At 40.8% G+C, this 25,838-nt stretch overlaps 1 protein-coding gene across 2 annotated transcripts in view; it reads right to left on the bottom strand.

Moving 5' to 3' along the window:
* The window catches only part of LOC132892064 (nectin-4-like), a 48,450-nt gene that overhangs the window by 8,122 nt on the left and 14,490 nt on the right, over positions 1–25,838 (bottom strand). The window contains exons 1-2 of one of the 2 annotated variants that reach the window (XM_060930427.1): positions 18,512–18,674; positions 10,472–10,580 (exon numbers count right to left, since the gene is read on the bottom strand). In XM_060930427.1, coding sequence (XP_060786410.1) covers positions 10,472–10,580; positions 18,512–18,593 — 191 coding nt within the window. In that variant the 5' untranslated portion in view covers positions 18,594–18,674. Of the gene's footprint in view, positions 1–10,471; positions 10,581–18,511; positions 18,675–25,838 lie in introns of those variants that run through there. The other variant, XR_009655397.1, reaches the window with a different exon arrangement.

Genomic DNA, 25,838 nt, shown 5'->3' with positions numbered 1-25,838 from the left:
CGGATCAATAGTGGACTCGACTTGAATTTTCTTTAATGACTTGGACTTGACTTGGATGTGAACATTGGGGACTCGAGACTGGACTCAGATTCAAGGTTTAGTGACTCGACTACAACACTGGTTGGGGTGATCGTTGAATAATCACATAATAATAATTATCATAACTATTATGTAAATATGTAAAAATCCTGAATCATTTCCATGTGAAATTTACAACTTCTCATTACGTCTCTGTCTTTCATGAACTGGATGAAACCACTAGGACTTTCATGTTCTTTACATACAGAATACAATTTCAAGTACAAGCAAATTACGAGAACTAAAAATCATGACACTACCAAACACTCACTACCCCAGTCACATGTTCGTATCCTGAGGCAGGAAGCCAGGTTTTATTCCTTGTACTTTAATACCAACACACACCTGTTACCATCCTGCAACACTGTTAAAAAAAAAAAAAAGTGACCATCTCAACTTAAATTTTCTAGGCAACATGATGCAAGAGAATTTTGTGTTGAGATGGTCAACAACAAAAGGTAAGTTGGTTGAACTCAAATTTAAACACGAAAATCCTTCTTAAGTCAACAAAGATCCTTGTTAAGTCAACGAGGATTTCTGAGTTGAAATTTGAGTTCAGCCAACGTACTACTTGTTGTTGACCATCTCAACTCAAAATTCTCTTGCATCATGTTGCCTAGAAAATTTGAGTTTACATTTGATTTCAACCAATGTATTTTTGCTGTTACCCAAATTAGGTTACTCTTATAAATAACAAATAAATGTTTGCTATAATAACATGTATTTCTACATTTCATATGATTTTTTTTCCAAGTTACCTGTACCTTAAAACATACAATAAATCACTGGCGCAAAAAAGACACTTACAAATAATTGTCAAAGGAAAACACTTTTATTTGTAAGACTGTGTCTCTTGCAAATGAAAAAGAATTCTGCAATGTGCAGGAAAAAAGTGATCCACTTCCAGACATGTTGCTACATGTCAATCTCACATTTCAATTTTAGAATGAAGAACTACAGACCTTTTGTTGAAATGTACCTGAACATTAAAGTCAAGTTGGATTACAGACTATAATTTGAAATTTTGAACACATTTGTTGAATGAGTCTTTCACAAGTGTTCTGGAGTAAACTGACATTTATACCACAATAAAAAAGGGGCTCAGGCTGCATCACAAACAAGTGCTCAGGCTCCATCAGCTACTTGCACTTGACAAAATAAACTAACTGTGACTGCTGTGTCAATTTCAAAATTCAATTTTACGACAAAAAACTAAAAAAAAAAACCTTAAACCTTTACCTGAGTATTCAAATCAAGTTAACCTTCACAGCTGAGCGTCAGTGTTAATATATGGACTACACACTTAGGCCAAGTTTACATTAGACCGTATCTGTCTCGTTTTCTTCGCGGATGCACTGTCCGTTTACATTAAAACGCCTGGAAATGCCGGGAAACGGGAATCCGCCAGGGTCCACGTATTCAATCCAGATCGTGTCTGGTCCGGTGCTGTGTAAACATTGAGAATACGCGGATACGCTGTGCTGAGCTCTAGCTGGCGTCGTCATTGGACAACGTCACTGTGACATCCACCTTCCTGATTCGCTGGCGTTGGTCATGTGACGCGACTGCTGAAAAATGGCGTGGACTTCCGCCTTGTATCACCTTTCATTAAAGAGTATAAAAGTATGAAAATACTGCAAATACTGATGCAAATACTGCCCATTGTGTAGTTATGATTGTTTTTAGGCTTGCCATCCTTCCACTTGCAAGTGGTAAGTGACGCGCATGCCCGATATGCACTGGGATCACACACACAGCGGCTCAGTCCCGAATCACTGCTCGTGCGCTTCACTCGCGCGGTCTGTGAGCTGCGCAGGGCCGGAGTGCGCACCCTCCAGAGGGCACTCGCTGTTCAGGGAGGAGTGATTTGGAGCGCAGGATGCCTGCGGAGCCGAGCATATCCGCGTATTGGCGTTGCTGTGTGCACGCGAATCGTGTATTGGCGTTGCTGTGTACACGCTAATCGTTTTGAAAACGTTAATCTGATGATCCACTGATACAGTCTAATGTAAACCCCACCTTACTCCTGAATAAGGAAAAATCGTACAGTATGCTTTTTTGTACTCGACCTGGCTCTCTGTCATTGACTAATTGGTCAATTACTCTTCTTGATGGAACATTACTTAAAATAGTGGAGGCGTTTAAATACTTAGGTGTCTGGCTTGACTCTCAGCTATCCTTCAAACCCCATATTAATGCAATCTCCAAAAAAATAACTGGTTGTTTAAAATCTCTTTATCGTTCAGTAGACTGCTTTTCACAAGAAGTCCGGAAAAGAATTGTAACTCCGTTACTTCTTCCAATATTTGATTATGCGGATGTTGTCTATGGCAACACCTCTGAAACACATCTTCGCCCTCTTAATGTATTATATAACAGTCTCTGTAGATTTGTACTTAGATGTCCGTATAGGACACATCACTGTGTGATGTATGAAACTTTGGACTGGCCAGCTCCTAAGATCAGAAGGCAGCTCCATTGGTCAACCCTAATTTTCAAATGTATTCACTTAAAGGCTCCTCCTTACTTGAAACAGTTATTAACTCCTTTAAGCTCTCCTTACAGTTTATGGCACATTGACCATTTGTTTCTAGTTACACCTAGAATTCGCAAAGAAATTGGTCGTCGTGCATTTAAGTTTAAAGCACCATCAGATTGGAACAGCCTTCCTTCAACACTCAGGTCCATTTCTTCCCTTCACATTTTTAGATTAGGGGAGAGCGGGGTAAGATGAGCCAGGGGGTAAGATGAGCCACCCCCTGTTTCTAAGAAACAGTAAACAAATGTGACCATGTGACCACATTCAAAGGGGGGCGGGACCATTTACTTACACTTGTGGAGAGGAGCACCACATGTCAAACTAGGTGAGGGACATATTTATAAAAATGTGTTTTTGTGCTTTCTAAGTCAATTCCATGTTTGTCCACAGTGAAGATGATTTAGAGAAGACAAAAGTAGAATAATATTTAGACACATTAGGGTTAAGTTAGTGGCTTTCTAAGCTATGATATGAATGCTAATAAAAATAATTTTGATTAGCCTAATCCCCTTTATTAGCATTTTTCTACAAAATGGTGGCCACGGGGTAAGATGAGCCATTAGATGTGGGGCAAGTTGAGCCACTGGCTCAACTTACCCCATTGGTGGCTGAGCTTACCCAATATGGATGACACTTAAGTTTTCACATTTGCTGGTCATATATGACAACAACAACAAATAAACAAACAAATAAATAACATGTTAATATAAATAATATGTTTAAAACGTTTTTAATAAATAAAATAATGCCCTCTGTTATTACAGATGTGCATGATGCCACACTCATACAAAAGAAAAACAGACAGGGCCGCACAGTCCCGTGCAGTTTTGGAGAGAGCCGCAGAGGAAGTCAGGAAAGGCAGGCCTGTTCGGGCTGTGGCGAGGGATATGCATTTGGACAGGATGACTCTGACTAGGTTCATTGAAAAGATAAAGAATGGAGAGGTAGAGACAGGTTATACCAAGTTGGTGAAAGTGCATTTCTTCATTGGCCAGATAATCAAATTGGATGTCTTCGAAATAGAGGCAAGATTTCTCAAAAGAAGCCGGTCATGCCATGGCTCTGCAAGAAAGCCAACTTTTGTCTTCAAAGAGAAAGATGAGGCTGTCCTGTCAAGACAGGATATTGTGAAAAAATTGCCCCGCCCCTTTACTGTTGGGGGGACAGCACGGAGGGAGAGGCAAATGGTGTTCCCTTGCAATTTGAACGCTTGGAACAATGAATAATGATGAAATGATTGATGGAATGATTGCTGCATGTTTTAGCAATGTTTTAACCTACTGAAAGAAATAAGATTCTTTGGCACTGCTCTACTGTTTTAGTAATTTCTATAATATAGTATATCTCTCATTCCCTCTCTAACCATCCCTCTTTCTATCTATCTACGCATATCTCTCTCTCTATCCATCTATCTATCCCTCCCTATCCCATCTCGTTCTATCACCTCTCTCTTCATCTCCCCTTCTCTATGCAACGGCCCTATCCCCCACTTGATTGACTTGACTTGATTCATTGATTGCATTTCTAATAATAAAAGTTGTTTACTTTGTTAACCTAACATGATTTGTGTTGGCTCAATTTACCCCACACAGTGGCTCATCTTACCCCGTGCATGGGGTAAGTTGAGCCACTTGACATTTTTTTTTCAAGAGGTAATATCACTCTAACCATAAGAGCTTATCAATTGTGTTTTGCTCAGATAGTAACAGTACACTTTGAAATTTGGTATGGTGTGTAGACTGGAAGCAAAAATGGCTTTAACATGTAGTTATGATGAAAAATGTAAAAAGTGGCTCATCTTACCCCGCTCTCCCCTATCTCTAATTACTCATTTTCAAACATCTTGCTCCTGTTTCTGATTGTTTTTTGTTTGCTTGTTTGTTTGTTTGTTTTTTCTCTCTTTTTTGGATTGTTTGTTTTGTTTGTTTATATTTATTGCCATTTAAGCATCTATGGCTATTTCATGGCCAATACAGGTAATAAATATCACATAAAATTAAAACCAATAATAAAATAAATAAATAAATAAATAAATACATCAAATACATTTGTACACATCAATGCACTTCAAAAAGTTTAAAACCTTTAACGGTGAAACCTTATTAAAAATATCTAGCATTGTGCTTTCTTTAAAAAACTTCTGCCTTTGTATTCTAAAAGCAGGGCAAGACAAAATGTGCTTAATTGATAAGAGATCACCACAAAGATCGCAAAGTGGAGGTTCACCTCCAGTTAACAGAAAACCATGTGTTAGTCTAGAGTGTCCAATTCTACCCCTTGTGTAGACAACTTGGTCATGTCTACATGAAAAAGATTGAATAGTCACTTGTTTCACATTAGTGCATATTTCTTTCAGCTTGTTGCCAGCACAGTTAGTCCAATCGGCTTGCCATTTGTCATTTATGTAGGAAGAAAGAATAGGTCTGATATCAGAGACAGGGATTTGGCATTCAGAAATCTCTTCATTCAGGGCTCCTTTAGCAGCATTATCTGCTTTTTCATTACCAGTCAAACCCACATGGCCAGGGACCCAACAAAAAATAATGTCCATATTGATTTTAGTTAAGTATTCCACTTTTTCAAGTATGTTGACAATAAGAGGGTGGTCAGTCTTTAAGAACTCCAATGCCTGTAGGCATGATCTAGAATCTGTACAAATCAAGGCTTTTTGCAGTTTGGACTCTTCAATGTATTCAAGACTTAAGAGCAAGGCTTGGGCTTCGGCTGTAAAAATTGAGCACAGACTTGGGATGCGTATTCCACACTGATTAGAGGCGACTACCATTGCTGAGGACACACAGGTATCAGTTTTTGAGCCATCAGTATAGATCGGAGTGTACTCGTTTGGGTGTGTGTTAGCTTTCTTTCTGTGACTCAGGTCCTGCACAATTACAGGTTTTCTCAAGGTCCAAGGGGGAATGGAACAAAGGGAAGAGGATATTAGTCCATCCAGATCAATATTCAGATCCTGAAGGAAAGGTTTAATTCTTAATCCGAAAGGTCTGATAGTCCGCGGTCTGGCTTCATAAAAGTCCAAATACTGTGGCTGAAAGACAGTGGGGTATGCCGGGTTATCTCTGTTCCCTTTGATTTTGACTGCATATTGAAGTGCAAGTTTCAAGCGTCGCAATTTAAGGGATGGTTCTCTTGCTTCTACATAAAGACTCTGCACTGGAGAGGTTCTAAAGGCCCCTAGGACCAGTCTTAAACCTTGGTGGTGAACAGTATCCAGCATCATAATGTAAGATTGTCTTGCTGATCCATAGACAATACTGCCATAATCCAAACGGGATCTTACAAGTGCTCTATACAGGCGTAGCAGTATAGTCCACTCTGCCCCCCACTTTGTCTTTGCCAGTACCTTTAAAATGTCCAAAGATTTAAAACATCTCTTTTTAAGAGTCTTTATATGTGGAATAAAGGATAGTTTATTGTCAAGTATCAAACCAAGGAATTTAACCTCTTTCACAACTTGGATTGTGGCACCTTCCATATACAGCAATGGGTCATGATGTAAAGCTCGAAGTTGGCAAAAATGAGTGCAAACAGTCTTGGACTTAGAGAATTTGAAGCCATTTTCAATGGACCAATTGCTGATTTTATTTATGCACAACTGGAGTTGCCTTTCGATTATACTCATGTATTTTCCTCTATAACAAATACAGAGGTCATCAACATACAGGCTGCAAAAAAGATTTGGGTTGATTTCCTTCACAATACTATTGATTTTAATACTGAATAGAGTGACTGAAAGGATGCTTCCCTGGGGAACTCCTTGTTCTTGCAAGTGTGGTGTTGAGAAAGTTGTACCCAATTGAACTTGAAAAAATCTATTAGACAAAAAATTTGAGATAAAAATGGGCAGACGACCTCTGAACCCCATGTAATACAAGTCCCTTAAAATGCCATATTTCCAAGTAGTATCGTATGCCTTTTCAAGGTCAAAAAACACTGCTATAACATGTTCCTTTTTGACAAATCCATCCCGTATATAGGCCTCCAATCTAATAAGATGGTCCATGGTGCTCTTTCCTTGCCTAAAGCCACATTGAAATGCACTCAAATGTCGTTCTGACTCGATCATCCACACAAGTCTTTTATTCACCATTCTTTCCATAGTTTTGCATAGGCAGCTGGTTAATGCAATAGGACGGTAATTGGTAGGATCAGTATGATCTTTGCCGGGTTTTGGAATAGGAATCACAAATGCTGTCTTCCAGGACTCAGGTATTGTTCCTGATTCCCAAATCACATTAAATATTGCAAGTAGATGAAATAGCACAATGGACGGTAAGTGTTTCAAGAATTGATAATGAATCATATCAGGGCCCACTGCAGTGTCATGACAGTTTCTTATGGCGCATAGGAGTTCATCCATAGAGAATGGCTGGTTGTATGGTTCGGTGTTGTCTGATAAGAAATTCAGGGCTTTGGCCTCCTCCTTTCTGCGCATGGCTTGAAATTCAGGATTGCAGTTTTCCACAGAGGAATTCTTTTCAAATGTCTCTGCAAGTTTATCAGCAATGTCTTGCTTGGATGTCAAGAGACCTGTGTGACATTTTAGATGTTGAACTCTTGCAGTTCCTCTTTTTTTGGATTAGTTGTACTGATACCGTATGATACCGTATATAAATGACATTACTGTAGTATGCTGGGTGGGGGTAGTGGGGTAGTTTGGAGAGCAACGTTGGCGAGTGTGTTTATGTGTATATGTCTATATGTCTATTGTGTATATGTGTATATGTTTAGTGTGTGTATTTAAGTTCTGTTTTTTTTTCTTTTCTTTTTTGTATTGTTATTAGGACCCCCTTGAAAATGAGATGCCACATCTCAAGGGGTTATCCTCAAAATAAATAAATAAATAAAACTACACACTATGATTTGAAATTTTGCAAACATTTGTTGAATGATTAAGGTCTTTAAAAGTATAAAGTGTTCTGGAATAAACTGAAATTCTACATCACAATAAAAAAAAATGCTCAGGCTGCATCACAGAAACAAGTACTCAGGCTGCATCAGCTACTTGGACTTGACAAAATAATACAAGCACGTTCCTCCTTGATGTGATTTCCCCTGCACAGAGGTAAGAAAACCCCATACAGCACGTGTATATATGCGTCATTGGTTCTACCAACAAGGATTCCAACATGCAGCGTTGCAACAGGTTGCAGCTAGTTCTATCAACAAGGATATCTTTGATATTTGGATGTTAAAATTCTTGATAGCTCAACATGATATCACAATGAGAGAAAGTGTATTAGGCCGACCTGGTTTAGTTGGTTGTAAGTGAAAATGACATTTCTGAGTCAAATGATATGTAAAATCTATGTTCAATCCACACCCGCCTGTAAAATTTTTTACAGTGAAGCTTTCCTCCTTTCTTGGTCATATGATGACTTTGAAATGTTACTCCTTCACCTTCCTGCTCTCTCTCTCTCTCTCTCTCTCACGAAACGGAGTTTGTCTATGCATTGCCATCTCAACTGCTAATCTAACCTTGACCTCAAACAAACTTAAGTTGATTTAAGGCAAGATGTGACAGGTGAACAGGATTACTTTTTAAAGCAATAAATACAGTATCAAAACCAAGAATTGCCAATTGAATTTTCACAAATATTATTTGTATTAGTACTCTTTCATTTGCATATTTATTCATACAAATAAGGCTTTGTCTTTTTAAACATGCAAACCCTACAAAAAAACCCCCCTCTCTTTAACATCTTCATTTGATGTTGGTAGAATTCTCATCTCATCTCATTATCTGTAGCCGCTTTATCCTGTTCTACAGGGTCGCAGGCGAGCTGGAGCCTATCCCAGCTGACTACGGGCGAAAGGCGGGGTACACCCTGGACAAGTCGCCAGGTCATCACAGGGCTGACACATAGACACAGACAACCATTCACACTCACATTCACACCTACGCTCAATTTAGAGTCACCAGTTAACCTAACCTGCATGTCTTTGGACTGTGGGGGAAACCGGAGCACCCGGAGGAAACCCACGCAGACATGGGGAGAACATGCAAACTCCGCACAGAAAGGCCCTCGCCGGCCACGGGGCTCGAACCCGGACTTTCTTGCTGTGAGGCGACAGCGCTAACCACTACACCACCGTTCCGCCTTTAATTTAAAATGATTTCTTAAATGATTTCTTTATGTTTAACCATAAAAGATACAATGTGCACTCTTGTACAAAAACATGTTATACCATTTCTCACTATAAAATTGAATTTAAATACATTAATAACTAGAAGGGCACTCAGTCGGTAGAGTGTATACCGCCACCAAGCCACATACTGTAGTATCAACGTCAAACCCAAATCACTTGAACCTAGGATAATACTAAACCTGTCCACCAAATTTCATCCAAATCCGTTCACTACTTTTTGAGTTACATTGGGAACAGAAAAAAAAAATCCTGAATCTGCATACATTTGGATTTGCATCAAAATCTAATTAATTGTTCCTTGGGCCAGGGCTCACCTTTCCTCAACATTTTATCAAAGTCCATTCATTACTTTGAGTTATGTTGTTAGTACCGTCACCTCACAGCAAGAAGGTTCTGGGTTTGAGCCCAGCAACGACAGGGTCCTTTCTGTGTGGAGTTTGCATGTTCTCCCCGTGTCCGCGTGGGTTTCCTCCGGGTGCTCCGGTTTCCCCCACAGTCCAAAGACATGCAGGTTAGGTTAACTGGTGACTCTAAATTGACTGTAGGTGTGAATGTGAGTGTGAATGGTTGTCTGTATCTATGTGTCAGCCCTGTGATGACCTGGCGACTTGTCCAGGGTGTACCCTGCCTTTCGCCTGTAGTCAACTGGGATAGGCTCCAGCTTGCCTGCGACCTTGAACAGGATAAGCGGTTATGGATAATGGATGGATGGATGTTGATATGATGTTTAACATGCTTATATATCGAGAATATTACACAGTTGCGTGAAGATGTGAAGTTTATCTTCAAGTGGTGAATGTACTGTATATATTCACAAATGGGTGAAGCGAAAGAGTGATATATTTTTCAACATGAGAAGATAAACTTCATATCTTCACGCAACCGTGTGATGTTCTTTATATTATATAGACACATCCACAAAAAAATACACAAGTTAATCAAAAGAATTTTAATTGTGAACCGGTTTGCCATTTTGACAACGTGTATCAATCAAGTCATTGGGAAAGCACTGGGAGTGACGTCATTGGAGTCAAATATCTGGAAATATGTACCTCAGATCTGCGATGTATTTTGTCTGAAAAATACGAGTTTTTCAACACGAGAAGATAAATTTCATATCTTCAAGCCTGTGTGTATTTTCCTTTTTATTATATTGACACATTCACAAACAAAAAAAGTCCCCAAATTTATCAAAACAATTCATTGATTTCCTGACGAGTGAAGATATTGCAAAATATGTGACTCAATTTCCCAGATGCAGTTTGCATGGAAAATATGACTGGTGTATTCCCCAGTAAAACACTCATATCTACTGTAAAAAAGGATGTGAGGCATTTCATTATTGTCCTGAGCGGGCGGAACTTAAGCCTTCTTCAGTGTTTCTCAGTTTCAGATAATGCCCTGGTTGTGAGTGGACAAGTGGTGAAATAAACATGTTTCTGTTGAAAGTACCTTCAGTATTATTAAGTAAAGCTCCTCTGGAAAGACAAGACAGGAATGTCTTTATCTGTCCATTTATTTTGCACCAAGGAACAAAGATGTTTTATAAATGCAAACTTGTCCTTATATGGTGCCACTGTGGCACATCTGTGTTGTGAAATCACGAGAAAACTAAAATCCTTTCCTGTTTTAAATGTTATAAATCCTCTCCAGTTCATTTCCATTAATTTACTTGCGTTCACTTACTTGTACCAACTGTATTCTGTGGCTTCCACTTCCGGTTCTGTTACACATCGATACTCCTGTTCATGTGTCGGATTATCAACAGAAATCACGTGAACGAGCTGATGGGAACCTGTGAGGAAAAGAAAAAGACATCGCCATGGACTTAAGGCAAAAGAACACACTCTGCTAAAGTGTCACTAAACATTTTTGCCAAGATCCACCTTTATGCAATCAAAGTGTCACATGCTCTGTCACATGATGTCTGTATAAATCACCCTGTTCTGGAAGGACCCTGACTAAGCAAGCAACATGAAAACCAAGGAGCCTCCAAACAGGTCAGAGACAAAGTTGTGGAGAAGTATAGATCAGGGTTGGGTTATAAAAAATACCCCAAACTTTGAATATCTCACGGAGCTCCATTAAATCCATTATAGCAAAATGGAAAGAATATGGCACCACTACAAACCTGACAAGAGAAGGCCCCGCCCACCAAAACTCAGTCCGGGCAAGGAGATGCAACAAATACACTAAAGATAACACTGAAGTGGCTGCAAAGATCCACAGCGGAGATGGGAGTATCTGTCCATAGGACCACTTTAAGCCGTACACTCCACAGAGTGGGGCTTTATGCAAGAGTGGCCAAAAAAAAGTCATTGCTTTAGAAAATGCATTTGGAGTTTGCCCAATGGCGGCACGGTGGTGTAGTGGTTAGCGCTGTCGCCTCACAGCAAGAAGGTCCGGGTTCGAGCCCCGTGGCCTGCGAGGGCCTTTCTGTGCGGAGTTTGCATGTTGTCCATGTGGGTTTCCTCCGGGTGCTCTGGTTTCCCCCACAGTCCAAAGACATGCAGGTTAGGTTAACTGGTGACTCTAAATTGACCGTAGGTGTGAATAGGCCGTAAGGTGAACCCCGAAAAGTCTTTCAGAAACAAGATTCCGCTCCGACGTCTCCGAACTACATAATATCCAATTCTTAAAAATGGATGTATTATGAAATGATGTCATCAAAAAGTTCTCACCTTGTAATGCTGTCAATTTTTCGCATGAAGGCTTGAAAAAGCGAACTAATGTCATCGGCGCGGAATGATATTTTGGCACCGCGGAATAAGATTTCGCTACAGAACAGGTTCCACGGTTGCTGACGTAGCCCCACTTCGTAAACAAGAGACCAACATGGCAGCCGCCACAGCCTCGTCTAGCAGCAGTGGAGGAGAGGAAAGTTTGGAAATAACGGCAAAAAGGAGAAAACTTCTTGCACGTAAGCAGTGCTATATGCATATAGCTTCTGTGAAGCACAGAGTGACCCAGGAATTTACCTTCAAACGGTGGAATACATACCGGGACAGTATCCGACAGTGGCTGCAGTTGAGCGGTGAGAATAGGAGAGTAGCCGATTAGAGTTTGACAAGATACCCGAGGATGCTGCCTTCCACCCTGCATGTTACCGCAGGTTTACGGACAAACTTGCTATTGAACGAGCGGGAAAGCGTATGGTGCGCGAGAAAGAAGGGGGAGATGAAACTCAAGACGCCGCAAGACCCCCCGAAGCTGCCCCCCCCTCCGAAGCTGGCCCCTCAACATCGGGCAGCACTAAGAGTCTTAGATCCAGGTCAGCACTGCCTATGTCCAGCTCAGGTCCCGTCCTTCCTGCCCTGTGCATTATCTCATCTCATCTCATTATCTCTAGCCGCTTAATCCTTCTACAGGGTCGCAGGCAAGCTGGAGCCTATCCCAGCTGACTACGGGCGAAAGGCGGGGTACACCCTGGACAAGTCGCCAGGTCATCACAGGGCTGACACATAGACACAGACAACCATTCACACTCACATTCACACCTACGGTCAATTTAGAGTCACCAGTTAACCTAACCTGCATGTCTTTGGACTGTGGGGGAAACCGGAGCACCCGGAGGAAACCCACGCGGACACGGGGAGAACATGCAAACTCCACACAGAAAGGCCCTCGCCGGCCCCGGGGCTCGAACCCAGGACCTTCTTGCTGTGAGGCGACAGCGCTAACCACTACACCACCGTGCCACCCCTGTGCATTATATGTAAAAAAACAAAAAACAAAACTCAAATTCGTCTTAAAGGGAGGCAAATGACAAAGGGAAGCTCTTTCAAAAGCTGAGACCTTAACAGCAGGTAAGCAAACCCCCCCCCCCACACACACACACACTCACACAAAGGGTCACAATCACTGATCAACCCCCCTGCCCGCCCCCACACACACACAAAGGGTCACTATTACGGATGATTATCTACAGTGCTATCTCCCTCTGCAAGTGTGTTTGCATGCATGGATGTTATGTTTCAATGTTTGTATGCATGTAACATGTGTGCCTTTATGTGAATATGCTACTGGCAAACTTAAATTCCTATGTGGTAATAAGCATGTCTTTCTGTCTGGCAAGGCAAGTTGCAGACTGCTGCTGAGACTAAAGATGACCACAGTATTCTGGTACACATTAAGGACAAAGACTGTGTGGCTCTGGAGATGCAGTACCACAAGAGCTGCTACCAGCAGTACACCAGATTTCTGAATGAGCCTGCTAGACAAGAGAAGGACAAGTAAGCCATGTACTAACTTCTCATACATTTTTTTAAAGATATTTTTTGGGCTTTTTTCACCTTTATTGGATAGGACAGTGTAAAGACAGGAAATGAGTGGGAGAGAGAGACGGGGAGGGATCGGGAAATGACCTCGGGTCGGAACCGAACCCGGGTCCCCGGATCCATGGCACGGCGCCCCATCCACCCGAGCCACGACGCCCCCCTAACTTCTCATACATGACCATAGAATGCTACTTGCTACTGTTCAATGTGAAGACAATTAGTCACAGCACTGTGTGTGTGACCCCTGCCTTTTTGCACCGTGCCACAGGACTTTTATTATATATATATATATATATATATATTTTTTTTTTTGTGTGTGTATATATAAATTTGCATTTGTAATGTGTATATATCACTGTTTTGTTGTTTACATTTTCTATTAAAGTTTGCAATTTGCCACATAGTTCTGTTGTGTGATGTATGATGACTCAGTCTTGCATCTTCTTTGTTGCCGCTGCTGCAGGTGCATAGTGCTGCCTAGTGCGTTTACCTACCTCTACTGTGCCACTGCATAGGTAGTGAATACTTGAATCCCTGCCATTGTGCCTCTGAACTGAGCAATAGAACTGCAATATTATATATAGGTTGTATTATTATTATTATTATTGTGTATTATTATTCCTATGGACTCTTCTCCTTCCTGCACAATTTCTTAAATCTTGATCTGAAATCACACGCATTGCCTATATATTATATATGCCATTTTATGGCTAATCCATGGTGTGTATAGCCCACAATGACGAGTCAATACTCTATTCCATTACTGCCTGTGTAACATTGTAGGTCTGTTTTTCAAGCAAATTGTTTTATGGTTGATCAGTACTTTATAGTTAATAACCCAAGAGAATGAATGCATGAATGGTCCTAGTCATTAGACCATTACACCATATTTTGTACTATAATAATGGTGATAATAAAAATTATTTTTATTCTAATAATAATATAAACACTTCAATATACCACATATATGCAATATTGTCTTAGTGATGTATTTAACCCTTTGGTGACTGACCCCTTGAAAATGGTTCCTCCAGGAACCATGACGTTTCAGTTGTCAAGACAACGGAAAAACTAAAATACAAATACAAGAGCATTTTGTTTTGTGCACAAGAGCATTGTGACGTATCTTTCTGTTTTTGTATTTTAGTTTTTCCGTTGTCTTGACAACTGAAACGTCATCGTTCCTGGAGGAACCATTTTCAAGGGGTCAGTCACCAAAGGGTTAAAGCACTATTTAGGACTTAGAAGACATTTCACCCACTTTGGAGGGTGTTTTGGAGACTTTTTCTACTAATGTGACTGTAATTACGCAAGCTGTCAGCTGATCTGTGGTCAAAAATCGGCAACGCGATTGGTCCAGACCGGTCACGTGATGTCCCGACACGTCATTTTTAGAGGAAAATAGTTCGCCACGCGATCGCTCGGTGCGAGGAATTGACAGGATTATAAGGTGAGAACTTTTTTCGCCACACTTTCTAGTACTCATTCTTAGTTTTAAAATAAATATTTCGTAGTTCGGAGACGTCGGAGCGAGATGAAACGAAAACGGGGTTCACCTTACAGCCTAGAATGTGAGTGTGAATGGTTGTCTGTGTCTATGTGTCAGCCCTGTGATGACCTGGCGACTTGTCCAGGGTGTACCCCGCCTTTCGCCCGTAGTCAGCTGGGATAGGCTCCAGCTTGCCTGCGACCCTGTAGAACAGGATAACGCGGCTAGAGATAATGAGATGAATGAGAAAAAATGTATTGTATGTATGTATCTCTTACACTCATAAGTTTATGAATACTACTTACTCCTTGATTGGATAATTGAGAGCAATGCCTAGTCTCATGGGTATATATCCCCTCCCACCCTTTGTTCCTGTTAACACCCAACGAAGACCTATTATGGTTTAAACGTTGTGTATCTATCAATAAAATCACTGAGAGCAGCAGCGACGGTGTGCGGGTATATTTTTTTTCTTTTTAATTGACGGACTTTTTTACCCTGAACCTGTACAAAGTTGGATGTGCATGCACTCTCTACTACAGCAGACCCCCCAAACACATGGAAGAAGATTCTCTGGTCAAATGAGATTAAAATTGAATTTTTTGGCCACCATAGGAAATGCCATGTGTGGCACAAACCCAACACCCTGAGAACCCCATTCCTACAGTGAAGCATGGTGGTGCTTGACATTTCTATGTGGCATGGCGATAAATTAGCTCAAAATGGCGGATCGGAGTTGCAGTCAGCTGTGTTTTAGTATAGCGGAAATGGTGATGAGACCGATAGACTTCCTATTGTGACATTACAGAAGTCAAGGTCATTCACTCAGACCACTACCTATATAAATCACTTTAATTGCAAAAATTACTATATTAGATTTATTGTTAACGCTTAAAACTATTCCTGTGCCATTCTTGAGGTCTCAAGGCATTTATAAACAAAAAGTGAGGCCATGGTTCTGCGTATATGGGTGGTTGACATGACATGGCCTTTTTTTGGTCCACTGTGTCAAAGATAAGTAAATTATAGTAAAATATGTCAAAAACTGTGGTGATATTGTTCAGAAAGTGCTGTTTTATATGAACATACAGAGCATTCATGTGATTAAGTTTCCATTTTTTCACAATTTTCAACCTAACCAGGAAAAAACTCATATGGCATGACTGTCCCAAGCACATTTCACAAAGTTTGATTTTGAATAAAAACAAAAAAATGAATTCATTTTCTGTTTATTCAATCATATATTGATAACCCGGATGTCTACTTGTGAGACTACTTTGCTAAAAGTTCAGATATAATATTTTGAAGCCACCCTTAACTAAAACATTTCGTCCCAAAAATGGATACCATATGGTGTGCCACCATATTCCTTTTTTTAGATGGGCAATTGTTTGGAGACCTTTGGGGAGTGGGTGTTCTCCTTCTTTCAGGAGGAAGAACAACACCTCAGAAGGACACTGAAAGTTAGAAGGTGAGTTATCTCTCTTCATGTTTTCAAAAAAAAATCAAGTATATCCGGCACTCCTGCTTCAGTTCCCTTTTGCACTGTCTTTTGGTGTGACTCATTTTACACAAAAGTGCCAAAATGAAATTACTTTTCAGTCAATATTATCTTTAAAACTATATCGTCATATTGTAGTTAGCATGGTTTTAGCATAAAGGCACATTGCTTAATATCATGCTAAGTACATGAAACCTCATATGGTGTGACACAACATCATAATGTGTGACAGGGTTTTCTTGTCACATCATATGATTATTTTGTCACACTATATGATATGAACTGCATTTATATACATAAATAATGCCCTTAGATACATATTTTATAGCTAATGGTTAAGTTTATTGAATATTTTGTCCTTTTAACACATTTTGCTACTATATTATTCACAAATTTAATATTTATACACCAGCTCAATTTGGTGAATCTCTGCTTCCATAAGATCCCATTTTGAAGCTGAATACATGTTAAACTACAGTATTTTGCCACTTAAATGTTTCCCTTTATTTATTTATTTTCAGTTTGAGGCAGATGGCGAGAGATGGCGAGTAAAGAAAGAACAAGGGAATACAGGGAGAGATTAAATGCAGATTCTGTAAGGAGAGAGGAGGTCCTGAGGAAGAGACGAGCAACTTATTGATAGTGATGCAGGGGGCTGCATCAAATAGCCTATGCCAGTTGTACAATGTGCAGTTATGTTGAGACCAAGGTGAAAAGCACATTATACTTGGAAAAACTCGGCTCAAAGAAAGCTCTACAGATAAACATACACACGCTTGCACGAGTAGGCACACTCGCGCACACACACACACACACACACACTCATTCAGACATGCATGCAGCCTCACTCAGTCACTCTTGAATGCAAAGTAAATGCATACGGTGTGACACCATGTCATTTGGGGTGACATTCAGAATTTTGAAAAAAAAAAAGGCTTTTTGGTTATTAATCGTAAATTCATCAGTGTGACAAATGAGGAATAGTGCCAGCAAAGGTTACAAGCATTTTGGTACTTTTATAACAAGGTATACCCAAATTAATTTGAAGTATATTGAATACGCGTAATCGTCTTTCTATGAGTGTTGATAAAGTAAAACAATCAAAATCTAACATATTTGCACATAAGAAATCTCATCATCTCTAGCCGCTTTATCCTTCAACAGGGTCGCAGGCGAGCTGGAGCCTATCCCAGCTGACTACGGGCGAAAGGCGGGGTACACCCTGGACAAGTCGCCAGGTCATCACAGGGCTGACACATAGACACAGACAACCATTCACACTCACACCTACGCTCAATTTAGAGTCACCAGTTAACCTAACCTGCATGTCTTTGGACTGTGGGGGAAACCGGAGCACCCGGAGGAAACCCACGCGGACAACATGCAAACTCCACACAGAAAGGCCCTCGCCGGCCCCGGGGCTCGAACCCAGGACCTTCTTGCTGTGAGGCGACAGCGCTAACCACTACACCACCGTGCCGCCCACATAAGAAATGATATACTTTTATATAGTAATGACAAAGAATCAGGATAAATTGACTTACAATATCACATTATACCCTTTTTTAATTTAATGCACAATAACGTTCATGTCACACCATATGACAATTTTAATCACTAAGTCCGTAAACTAGTGAATAAATGTAAATTTCAGGACAAAATCTGCAAGACCACATATATATTTGGAAATATAAGAGTTGGTAGAATATAATCCAATTAATTCCATGACTTAAATTTGAGATTTAAAAAAAAAAATAAAAATTTTTTTTTGGCCAAATATGTCAACCACCCATATGCTTTAATGTTCTTCAAAACCCTGTATCACATGTACTGGCTCAACAAAACGAGCAAGCATCTGATAAAATACCACGGCAGTTTTAACTTCTAAATCTGAAACAACAAACCAAAGAATTTCACATATTCGTGTACTTACATGATGAACAGACAGTACTGTATATAGTCAGGCACAATGTACACACACACATACTCAAACGACATACAGTATGCATTTGAAATAAAACCAAATTAATTCCATATATATTAAAAATATAAATCAAATCAAATCAAGTTTATTTGTATAGCGCTTTTAACAATAAACATTGTCGCAAAGCAGCTTTACAGAATTTGAACGACTTAAAACATGAGCTAATTTGATCCCTAATCTATCCCCAATGAGCAAGCCTGTGGCGACGGTGGCAAAGAAAAACTCCATCAGACGACATGAGGAAGAAACCTCGAGAGGAACCGGACTCATTTGGGCAACAACAGACAGCCTGACTATAATATTAACAGTTTTAACAGGTATAACCCTCAACTGTCCTCATGGGGCTGTCCTTGTATACTTCTGACAATATGTGCTGCTTTTACAGCATTTTATGCACAATTCTGTTAAGCTAATTTTCCATCAATCTACATAGGACAAGAAAAAAAAAACACAAGTTTCAAGTTGTCAGACTTACCCTGGGTTGTTACAAAGAGCAAATAAAATAAAAGTAAAACCATCCTCCATAAAACGTTCATGCTAGCTTGAGGAAGTTTCATGACTTGCTTGTGTATCAGTATGGGTGTGTGCAAGTATCTCTGCAAGAGTGAAAGCTTGAATGAGTGTGAGCTCTGCTTGTAGTTCCTGTATATATCGCCCTCGACTCAATGACTTAGTGCCACTTCTAACTTCCTTGACAATTATTTGGTTACCTAACTAATTGTACTCGTTGAAACCTGAACTACTTTTATTTGGAAACATTAACTTTTCTCTGAACTTCTAAAATGTTCTGTGATGTTTTATCACCAAAGGGAGGTTGGATACAATATTAAATGTAGAGATGCTAATAAAAGTGGCATGTGGTGGTGTTTTTTCCCCCTTGATGAGAGATTTGTTTTTCTTTGAATAAATGTATTTCAGTTAAAGGTTGGATTTTTCTCATTTTTTCAGTGGGAGATAAAGCAACTTCAGCACAAAGTGGATTTTTTTTCTAACCCTTTTTACAAGGAGTGCCAATAATCTCTCTCTCTCACACACACACACACACACACACACACACACACCCGACATCTCCCAATCCCAGGATCCCAGTGCAAGCCTTGGTCTCAGGTTATTGTCTCTTGAGTCTCATGTTTTTCCCACCTCCCAAAAACATGACAGTCGGTTGACTGGCAACAATAAGTTGCCCATAGGTGTGAATGAGTGTGTGTCTGTGTGTGTGTGTGCACTTAATGCCTTGCAGTGGACTGGCATTGAGCAATAACTGGCATATGTGCTGCAAGTCAGTATTTGAAGACTTGTCTTTTGTTGCTTGTTTTGTTGTTTAATATATTAACTGTATTAACCATCACCTCCTATAGTATCGTGGAATTCTACATCTTCTACGCGTATAGACTCCTGATGTGGATGTAATCAAGTCTGTGAGATTCATTGGGAGGTCTGAATTTAATTCATTTCATTCAAATTGGATTATGTATTTCTTTATTCATGTATGGCTCTGGCGGCACGGTGGTGTAGTGGTTAGTGCTGTCGCCTCACAGCAAGAAGGTCCGGGTTCGAGCTCCGTGGCCGGCGAGGGCCTTTCTGTGCGGAGTTTGCATGTTGTCCGCGTGGGTTTCCTCCGGGTGCTCCGGTTTCCCCCACAGTCCAAAGACATGCAGGTTAGGTTAACTGGCGACTCTAAATTGAGCGTAGGTGTGAATGTGAGTGTGAATGGTTGTCTGTGTCTATGTGTCAGCCCTGTGATGACCTGGCGGCTTGTCCAGGGTGTACCCCGCCTTTCGCCCGTAGTCAGCTGGGATAGGCTCCAGCTCGCCTGCGACCCTGTAGAACAGGATAAAGCGGCTAGAGATAATGAGATGATACACATTTTTTTTCTTTTTGGTTAATTTCGGACTCACAATCGGATTGCCAAGGTCAACAAGTATGCTCATGGAGTTAATCACGTTGTTCTTTGCTCACTTGGGAAACTGCAAGGTTCTGCTGTCTCTGGATTGCCACCTGTGTTTCCTGCGAAGATTGGCCTTTTAAACTCCCGCTCCATCACCAACAAAGCGTCACTCATTAATGACCTAATTATCCAAAACACCCTGGACATAGTTCTGCTGGTGGAAACATGGCAACAGGCTGAGGACTATCTACATTTAAATGTCTTCACCATCTGGAGACACATATTTTTCGAAGCCCCGTCTCACAGGGAAGGGTGGAGGTCTAGCTGCAGTTTTCCGATGTGGTTTGAAACTTAGAGATTGTTTGTTTGTTTGTCATGATGTTACATCCTGTGAATATCTGGCTCTGAAAACCTCCACTCCCACACCGATGTTGCTGCTCTTAATCTATCGACCTCCCAAATCATCACCATCTCTTTTCCTGTCTGCACTGAATGAACTGCTAACTGTAGCCTCATCTGTCTGTACTGCTATCATTCTTCTGGGTGACTTTAATATTCATGTTAACACTAGTTACTCCCTTACTCATGAGCTCTTGACTGTCTTTGAATGTTTTGGTTTAACTCAGCATGTTGACTTTTCCACACATAATCATGGTCATATACTTGACTTGTTTGCTCTACTGGTATAAAAATTGTATCTGTATCGGGTTCTGATGGAGGTTTTACTGACCACAAGTTGATTGAGTGTTGTCTCAGTGTGCCGTCTTCTAAACTTCCTCTGCGTTCTACTATCTCTTTCCGTAATCTTTCTACTATCGATGTGCATTCTTTCTCTGCCTCTCTCCTCTCTTCTTCTTTTTGTAAATTTGCTGAGGCTTCCTCTCCTGATGATACGGTTTCTATTTACAGTAATACTATATCTAACACACTTAACACTTTCGCTCCCCTTAAAACTAGACAGGTCTCCGCAAATCGCGCCTCTCCTTGGTTCACCTCTGAGCTTAGGGCCATGAAGGCCAAGGGAAGGCGGCTAGAGCGCCTTTATAAGAAAACTGGCCTTACTATTCATCTTTCACTCTTCTCTGAACACATCGCAAAGTATAGACCCCTTCGCAGTAAACGTCATTCATACGTAAGCGGAAATTGCGCGCACAGCCTGGACCCAAAAAAGACTCAGAAATGCCTAGTTGTTGTGTTGTCGGGTGTCAGAATCGTAGCAGTGATGGGGTTAAAATGTACAGAATTCCAGCAGGATCTCACCCATTCCAAAAAAATCACCGACGTCTATGACTACAAGCCATCAAACGTGTAGACTGGGATGAAAACACCATCAAAAATGCAGCGCCCACTTCATCACAGGTAAGATCAGGCTATTTATTAAATCTTTCTTTTTTATTCTTTCTAGTCTTCGTTTATTGATGTAGCAAAATACTTTGGTAACGTTTGTCTGATTAGCTGGGTCATAGTTACACAATGTAATGAATATTGTTAGCATGTTAGCTTTGCATGCAATTGTGTTTGTCGGAGAGGTCTCGCTTGACTCAAGCAGTCCAGATTTTGTGCCATCATTATTTGCGTATGCCGAAAATCACAATTTTAAAGCAAGGATGGAAAGGTAAAATTGTGTGCCCTCACTCTAAATGCCAACTCACGTTGACTGCTCTAACCTAGCTCCCGCCCCGTTCAGTTTCATTTCTGCTCTCTGCCTCTCGCTTTTTACGCAGCTCTGATTTCTCTTAGCTGCACTCTTTACACTATCATTCCTTTCATGCCATCACCTCCTGCAAATTGCTGTTTAGTGTTGGTATTTGCTGTTGTAGCTAAAGCCACATTGCCATCACAGCACTGGCATAATTTGATTAAAACAATTTCAGTGTAAAACACGTTCTGTACATGCCCACACATAACATAATCCTATGCGTCTAAAGACTTGTAGGCACGAAGTTTTTCGTGGGTGTACACTGAAGTCTTGTCAATAAGCTACGAGTATATATCTGGCCATTGTATACCAGGGAACTTACTAACATCGTCCGTCCACTCTTTAATTAAATGCAGATCCGGTAGGCGATGTCCACTTGTTAGAGTTAAAGGCCCGGTCCCACTGCACTTATGGATGCAAAGAGGATGTAAAATGTAAAAAAATCTTTGCCATCCGTTGGAAAACGCTATGCATCTGTTGTGTACTCATTGCATACGTGCTTCATACGCTCTATCCATCGAGCATCCGTCCACTGTGATTTCATCCGCGCAAAAAGTTTTGAGCTGCACAAAACTTTTAGAACGGATGAACTTTCCGCCGTGTACGATGTAAATCCGCGACATATACGAGCAACAAACGTTCTATGTCCATTATCATCCGTTAAACGTCTGCTGTATCCTCTCTGCATCCTCTGGGCATCCTCGCAACTCACATCCGCTGCAGCTGAAAACGGAAAGAGGGAGGAAAGATAAGGTACATGAAACGTCTATTCATCGTTAGTAGCACGGAAATAGAAAGGATGTAAGCGTATGCATCTCGTATATAAAGTATTCAAAACGGACAAAGCGTTTATATCTGGGATGTATCTCGTATATTTAGGATGTCTGGAGTATGTCTAGAGTATGTAGAAGGACACCTAGCGGACAATCGATATTTTGTATAAAAAGGGGGAGAAAATCATCTAGTAGTAGGGATGTATCGATGTAGCCGCCAGCACGTCTTTCCGCTTTATGCTGACGGCGTGCGTGCTGCATCCCTTTATATCCACGGAGCAGATGCAATTCATACCCCCCGCATGCGCAGTGAACGGTCTGCATCCAATATACATCCGCGCAACATCCCCTTTGTTTCCGTTAGGCGTACGTGATGCATTCCCTTCATCTGCTATGCATCCGCTCTTTCTGCTATGCGTCCGCTTCTCAGTTATCACCGGTAACCCCTTCGGAGCTGTCATCCACTTCCGTCCGCTTTCATCCGCTAGGCTTCCTATGAACATGCGTTTAACATCCCCGCTATATACTACCCACGTCCGTTCTTTTCCGTTCTGTTTTCGCAAATTTTCGCCAATTTTGTCCATTTCTGGAGCGGATGAAAACAGATAGAGCCACCCCCGAAATTTTGCTCGTCCGCTGTGTCCTTTTTGCATACGTTTTCTGTCCATCCGCAAGTGGGACCGGGCCTTAACTTATTTATGTAGCATTCTCGATCTTGTAACGACAATTGTTTGGCATAATCTGACAGCCAGAGGTGGAAAGTAACGAATTACATTACTCGCGTTACTGTACTTGAGTAGCTTTTTTGTGTACTTATACTTTTTCAAGTAATTTTTAAAGAGTGTACTTTTACTTTTACTTAAGTATGTTTTCTTTTAAGTAGTGTACTTCGGTACATTTTACATCACAACCGTTACTGAGTAAAAAAAATAAAATAAAAAAAGGCTAAAACGGAGAAGGGGAAATGCATGGGCGTCGCCACCATTGAATGTGAAGGGGACATGTCCCCCTCACATTTCATAATTCTTCGTTTGGACCCCCCACATTTAACATAAAATATGAGTTCACCCAGCGCCGTTTCTATTGCTTCGTGAAAGAATCCATTCCACTTGATCGATAAGAGAAAACACAGAGCACTGAAAATCCACTCCGGGTTTTCTGGGCGTTACCTACAACAGCTCACCGCGCGCGAGTGAAGCGAATCTCAGCACGAGCACAGAAATGTTGGTGCAGCTGCTGGAAAGTGGAGGAGGTGACGTCATCCCCATTGCAACCTCACAATGTCTAGCTTTTGCTAAAACCTTATTCTTTTGTTATCTGCCTTCAAAATTAACCCTAGGCCACGTTAAATTAATGTTCAACTAAACAGTGAAATAAGCTTCGCCTAATGGGGCATTCTTGGTTGATGATGGATTGTTTGCAGTATTTGCTCCTCCCCAGACACAATGGACATAAGGACATTCTTTACAAAGAAGCGGAAAGTCAGTCAGAATTTCCCCACAGGACAGGGTTTTTTGTCCCAATGGAAATGTTAGTGCAGTTAGCTGGCTAGTCAATGTTAGGAGACGTATCAGCTAGCTTAACGTTAGCTATCATTTCATTCAAACCCAGTAGGCCTGCCTTACTGTAATGCCAAGAATGAAGTCAAGTCTGCTCTGATGATATTTACTGATTCCTTGTTTTGTCTGGTCTTTGGCAGTTTTCTGGAAAGTAAGATGGGAAATCAGTGTATGGGGAAGGAATAGTAGAAAAGAAAGCGATGGAGAGAGATGGATGTTATTCCGGGTGGATTGTGAAGGAAAGGGGGATAAAAGTTATGAAGTGGTAGAAATTGTGGTGGCACCAATATAAGAAGGAGTTATATCTATAAATCTATTTGTTATACTAATTTGTAAATGTTACTGTAGCACCACCATTGCATGTAGGTTGACAAAACTGCACTTGTTCATTGTGTGAAGTTCTCTTTTATGTGTCATTGCTTGACCCAGTGTAATTTTGGGTTATGAAGACTGCATGATGCCATGCCATTTTTGTTACGAGTATCGCTAAATCGGAAAAAAGTAAAATGCACCCACTAAAGTCACTGTTGGTGGTGAACAAAATTGCACCTATTCATTGTGTGAAGTTATTTTTTATGCGTCACCGTTGCTTGACACAGTGTGATTTTGTTATGAAATTTGCATGATGCCATGTCATGCCTGTTCATTGTGTGAGATTATGAATATTCTTATTTTTAAACATACAGTTGAGTGTTACTATTGCTTGGCCCAGTGGCATGTTGTGTTACATCTAAAACTAAATAGAAAACACAAAATAAAAAGTAAAATGCACCCATAAAGTCATTGTTGGTGATAAATTGTGTCACATTCATCTCATTATCTTAGGCGTAGCGGTGGGTTTAAAAACAGGCTGATGAATATATGGACTAGCTGAATGAGGACTTATTGTTGAAAATTAATTAAAAATTTTCTGGCGGAGGACCCCCCGCCAGTGTGTCCCCCCCACATTAAAAATGCTTCTGACGCCCCTGGGGAAATGCGTTCTGGAAATGAATCACGGGAAGGACAGTTGTCGCGCGCGCGAGTCTCACGCAGACGATGGCGGACATGCACCAGTGCTTTAAGGGGGGGGGCTTCGGGGGGCTCAAACCCCTGGGCCACAGCCAATCAGGGGCCTTGTAATATTAATAAAATAATAAACTGTCGGAATCGTGGGCCTACATTAATGTACGGATAGAAATAAGGTTAGAAATAAATGAGCGCACAGTAGCCTGCTGTAAGAGACATGGTGGATGTCGTTCGCGAAACGAACACCCACAACTGGACCAGAATAAAATGTAACAAAATGTAACGTCACGCACGAAAGCGCGCCAAAGACTGCAGACTACTGAGACACAAATTTAGAGGCTTTGAAAGATGAAGCGTTCACATGTTAGCGGGGCGCATAAAAGGAAAAAAGAGAGAGATGCAGGTAATGATAGAATCGTTGCCTAAAGTCACAGACTTTTTTAAGGTAAGGATCACCAATCTGTTCAGAATATCAGCTACTTATTAGTTATCAGCCTACCAGCAGCTAGGCTATGTGTAGCTAGGCTAGATATGCTATGATCTGTCCAACAGTAAAATAAATCAGTTGTGATTTGAATACGTGTCGTGTGATTTGAGTTATAATCCTGTTAGTATAATAGCATATTTCAATGGGGATAATAAAATGTCTAAAACGGCATCTACTGAAGAAATTGATGAAAAGATTGTAGCCTATAATTTTCACAGTTCGGGCAGCAGACAGAGTAAGCATACTGAGGGGAATAGCAATACAAAGCTAGCGCATATCCACATTTCTCGCTAGCTGTGTTGGGTGTGTTGTTAACCCGTGTGGATTTAAGTGAAATACTTGAGAAGTTCTGTGGTCAAGACAGCGTTTTAAGGTAAGGACGCTTGAT

The sequence above is a fragment of the Neoarius graeffei genome, chromosome 9, assembly GCF_027579695.1.
Source record: "Neoarius graeffei isolate fNeoGra1 chromosome 9, fNeoGra1.pri, whole genome shotgun sequence".
Taxonomy (NCBI): Eukaryota; Metazoa; Chordata; class Actinopteri; order Siluriformes; family Ariidae; genus Neoarius; species Neoarius graeffei.
Note: the sequence above shows the minus strand (reverse complement) of the source record. Positions and strands in the feature narration are given on the sequence as shown.